This window comes from Phalaenopsis equestris, unplaced genomic scaffold (genome assembly GCF_001263595.1).
Source record: "Phalaenopsis equestris unplaced genomic scaffold, ASM126359v1 Scaffold000198, whole genome shotgun sequence".
Lineage (NCBI taxonomy): Eukaryota > Viridiplantae > Streptophyta > Magnoliopsida > Asparagales > Orchidaceae > Phalaenopsis > Phalaenopsis equestris.
In genome coordinates, this window is record NW_018164640.1 from 116,812 (window position 1) to 122,003 (window position 5,192).

Sequence of the window (5,192 nt, forward strand, 5' to 3'; positions counted from 1 at the left end):
ATATATATATATAATTTTAATGAAATTTACCTATGCCTATATTTTGAATTAAATACTTAATGGATTTATCATGATGGTATATGAAGGGAGACTACGATGAAGCCTTGCGTTGTCCGTGTCTCTATGATGAAGGGATCACTGATGCTAGAAGTGCTCTTTATAAGGTACAACCCTATATCATTTTTCTTTTAGCTGAAGATAAAAAACAGAAGGTACTGAGTTGAAGGCTTATATATATACATAGTGTGTTTGTCTCAAAATAAACTCAACTATTTTTGTAATGCATGATGGGGCGGTGATGTGGTGGCAACACAACAATGTAGTTTTGTTGTTTGATTAAATTGTATTTTGACAGTTTTTTTAAAACGGTGCCGCTGAAATCTGCATTTTTTCATATGTCCTGGCTAGGTGCAGTAGCAGTTTTCTAGCCGCGGTCTAACTTTTTCAAAAAAAAAAATGTAATTATCATCATGGTTTTTTGAACATCAGATTATTTTTCTGCAGTTTCATGACTTTTAATAGAATGCAGCTGTCCCAGGCAGGCCCTAAATATTTGACCATGTTATTTCGATGTAAATTTTAGGAAAAATAATACAAAATAAATTTTAATTATCATATATGTTTGACATGTCAAGAAAACCTTGACAACAATAATTGACTAATGTATTAGTGGTTAAACAGGCAGTAATTTATTCTCTGAAAGATGACAAGAAAGCAGAGGATTACTACAAAAGTTTTCGAGAAACTCGAAATAAACTTCATTGGCCAGATGCCCCGAAAGAGAAAACTCCTCTCTACGACGTCGTTCATGATTTTAATAAGTTTCAAACCGTCGTAAAAAATCTGAAGAAGGAGATCGAACGAGTTAAGGAGAGAAAAGTTAGTATGCATGCATAGATTTGTATGAAAGAAGAAGAAATTGAAGAGTTGAGAGAATAAGAGAATGGGTTGGAAAAATGGTTTTCTAAGGAAGGTTAAGTAGGATGGAGCTCTTTGATATGGCCTGTCTTTGGAAGTTCTCATCATATGGATTATTACATATTTATTGTATAATTGAATATTTTAATTTTAAAAAATAAGTTAAAACCACATATTTTTGGTATATGAGAATAAACACTAAGTTTAGAATAAGCAATTTATATTTTTTTAATGAGGGACTAAATGCAATACCAATGGCTATTTTTATGGCCTCATATTTTTTTTTAGCTATTGAGTGTTTTATAAAATCCTTTTTATTAGCCACAATTTCTAACTTTGTTTTAAAAAACAGTTTTTTATGGGAAAAAAAAAAGGAAAAAAAGATCTTTTCTTTAGTATAAGATTTACATACAAGACTCACAATTTTTATGTATTTGCATATCTAATATCCAAAATTATATTTTTAACATTAATATCATTTTACTTGTGCATGAAAAATGTATATTTTACATTTTTAATGTTAATCATAGTGATATTTTACTGGTGTCACTGTGCGTGCTAAAACATTATTTTGCAGTAAACATTATTTGTAATGTAAGTTTGAATGTGAGCATGAGGATAAGTAGAAACAATGAAATAGCTAAAACAAAATAATAATATATATTGTGCTAATTCACGTCCGGACACCGTACGTCCGAAAGGCCAATCACTGGGCATCACATCATCATACACCTAATCAGTAGACGACATGACGTTATCTGTTATGACAGAATATTTTTTATGTTCCCATGTTGCTTTTCTTTTAAGGGATTACAATTTCATCCTCCCTATTAAGTTTTGAAATGAGCAACTAGAATTTTGTATTTTTAGCTTTGAGATGCGTGCCAAGTCCAACATAGCTCTCTCCCTTAGGCAATGGTTACTCGGCTTCTTAGCTTGTCCCAATTAAGTTTGCTCATAATATAATATAATCTAAAAGCTTTAAATAACCTGCAATAAAATATAACATTTTCAAACACATTGTCAAAGGCTTACAATTTGAGCGATGTTTGGTATAATTAATCACGTTATGTGAACGTATTTGTAAAGTATAAGGGTGTGTTTGGAGCAGCTTGTGCTTATTCAGATAAACAGTTTATCCTAAAACGCGGCCTGCAGGTGGCCCGCGGGATTCGACCTACGACGTGCGTTTAGTGTAAAAACCCAACTGCGTTTTCAAAAAAGCTGCAGAAACGATTTATATATATATATATTGTACACTATCTACAATTTTTTTTCTTCACGATATGTAAATCCTCAATATGTCTCAGCCTTCATGATATGTAGATCCTTCATATGTTTAGTCTTCATCATGTGTAGATTTCTATGTGCAAACTTTTTCTCTCTTAACTATGTGAAGTTGAAAGACTTCCATGTGTTAAGTTGTTCTCCTAGTGTAGTTCCTAGGATAGTTTGCCTTCAAGTGTAAGTCTTCAGTATATGTAGATCCTCCATAAGTGCAAGTCTTCACCACATTTATAGCACATACCATGTATTTTTGGCCTCTATGTTTAATATTCACCATGTGTAATTTTACTCCATTTGTGATTTTCTCCATATGTGAGTTTGTGAAATTAAAAGATTTTCATGTGAGTTTCTCCATACGTGTTTATATGATTAATAGTTTAGCAAAAATAGAAAACTGAAAGTAATCCCAAACTCAGATGAAAATTAAATTGAGTAATTATGAGTTAATTAAATTCATTTAGGTTTCATTTAAATAATTAATGCTTTATTTAGATGATTAATGGTTTAATCAAGTTTTTTTATTAATTGATTTAACTAATAATGTTTTAATTCCATTAATTTATTAATGAGTTAATTAAGCAAGTTTAGAAGTTAATTTGTGGATTAATGACTTAATTTGATTATGTTAATTTCAGACAATGATGATTAAGCTAATTTAAGGTTTTTGGGTTTAACTCTGAAAAATATGTTTTTGAAACGGTCGAAACACAAATTCTGTGTTTTTGATATTTTAAAAACACGTCTCATATGTTTTAAAAAAAAAAAAAAAAAAAAAAAAAACAACAAAAACTTAAACACTATTTTTTTTTTCAAAAACAAAAAATAAAAAATAGAAGGTGATCCCCAAGAAAGCATTATACTTTGAATCATCTAAAATTTTAAGCTTCCAAAATACATTTTGAAAATTTAAATAACATGTCATATTATGTATAGAAAAACTTCGTGCATAAGTAGTTGGTGAGGCTCATAAAATTTTTCAAATGTTGTATTATAAAGCCTTAGCTTAATATAATTTTCTAGCACACTCATAAATAAAAATGCAACCGACAATCATATTTTTATGTAGAAAAAGGCTGAAAAGACAAAAAAATAACTAAATTTGGAAGAATCAGACTAGAAAATTGTAAGTATAGAGGTCTACCGTTTTTTTAAAATGGGAATATCAAATTACAAAAATTGAAAATCAAAACTGTATAGTATTAGTTTGACTACAATGGTCATAATGCGGTTACGAAAGCTATGTTTAGTGGTTACAACAATCATAGTTGGCTACAAAAGGCATAGTCGGTTGCTAAAACAATCATAATTGAGATACGACAACTGTAGTTGGTAGATCCAACAATCGCAGGTGGTGGTCGGCAATGATTAGTAGGCGTTCACCTGTGCTTCTCTTTGTGAGTTATGATTCAATTGTGAGTTTGCTCTTCTTCTCTATCTCCCTTCATGTAAAAAATGGGGGTTATTTATATTTTTTTAGATGACATTTTAATAAATTTTGCCAAAATCTCAAAACATTGCATCGGGCGAGTTCATATTGATTATCATGATCATAAACCATTCTTTTACATTTATGTTCCTCTGATCGAGCCGCTTGATTTGATTATAAGGATACCAAATTTAAAGATTACGAAGCTTTTCAAATTAATGTCTAAGGCTATTCATACATTTTAAGTGATTGATTTAGATTTATTTGGACTCAGAGTGAATCACTTTCAGTGTCATTGGGCAATTATTATCAAGATACTCGGTTGAATTATACTTTGTTAAAACTATAGCTTGAATGAAAAATCTTACGCGGAAGTGTTTCGTAGCATAATCTTAGTATAATTTAGTCATCAAGTTAGCGTACATCGAGCCAAAAAAAAAAATAATAATAAATCCAATGCTTTATGAATTCGAATTTTTTCATTCAAATTTGCTCGTGTTCCATCTTTTCTTTCTATATTCCGTCTATTTTGTAATTCTTCCTTTCATGGTGCATCATCTCGATCATCATCTCCAACAATATGAATCTGAATTTAAACACGTCCTAAATCTCCCGAACTCAAACTTTAACCACAAAAGAGATCTAACAAGTGACAATGTCCTCCCTTCCCCTTTACAACCCGCCATCTTCTCTCTTCTTCTCTTGACAAAGGAACACAATTTATTACAAGTATTGTTGTTTTGTGTCTTCACATTTTTTTCTATATGTATGTACTTAATATGAACCAACTACTGAGGGAAAAAAATTTGTGTAAGTTGTCCGCATCCAGACAACGGCGAAGCTTGATCATGACCGAAGGAAAAAAAAAACGCTGTGATCAGTGCATTGCAGCTGTTATTCGGACAATGCTGCTTCAAATAATGTACGCAAAATTTTCTCCTACTGAGGAGAATATATTATGTGCGTGTAACGCATTTATGACCGCGAATAAGAGGAGAGACAGGCATGCTCTTCTCTTATTCGATATTAGGTGAGTTGTCCTAGCGTAATATTTTCCCTCGGATTTCAGAAGAAAAAGAACAATACGTAAAAGATAAAGATGTTTTTGTACATATATTTATTTCAGATGATCTATATGTAATTATCACAAAAAAAAAGTGCTTGAAAATAAATTTTAAAAAAAAAACTAATTAGAAATAAAATCAAAAATCAATAAAAATTGGTGTTAAAAAAATGATAAATTTTACTTTAGTTTATTCATGTCTAGAAGTCGGAAATGAAGAGCTTAAGGTTCTGTTTGGCGCAGCTGCAGCTTCTCAGTTTTTCAGCTAGCTGTCTGTTTGGTGCAGCTGTGTGAAACCAGCTGTCGAGCAGCTGTTTATGAAAAAATTACCATTCCGCCCCTCTTCAATAAGGCGGTTTAAAACAAAATATAATTAATTTTTATATTAAACAAATTATTTCTTAAGCAACAAATTTAAAATAATAAATAATTAAGTAGTTTTAAAAATTAAGAAAATTTATATTTATATCAAATAATATATTTATATCAAATAATTAA

The 5,192-nt window shown here is 30.3% G+C and overlaps 1 protein-coding gene across 1 annotated transcript in view; it reads left to right on the forward strand.

The window, feature by feature from the left end:
- LOC110022610 overlaps positions 1-1,085 on the forward strand; it is a 4,894-nt gene extending 3,809 nt beyond the window's left edge. Inside the window, exons 3-4 of the mRNA XM_020721652.1 lie at positions 87-164; positions 682-1,085. Coding sequence (XP_020577311.1) covers positions 87-164; positions 682-897 — 294 coding nt within the window. The 3' untranslated portion in view covers positions 898-1,085. The remainder of the gene's footprint in view (positions 1-86; positions 165-681) is intronic.
- The last annotated feature ends 4,107 nt before the right edge of the window (positions 1,086-5,192 follow it).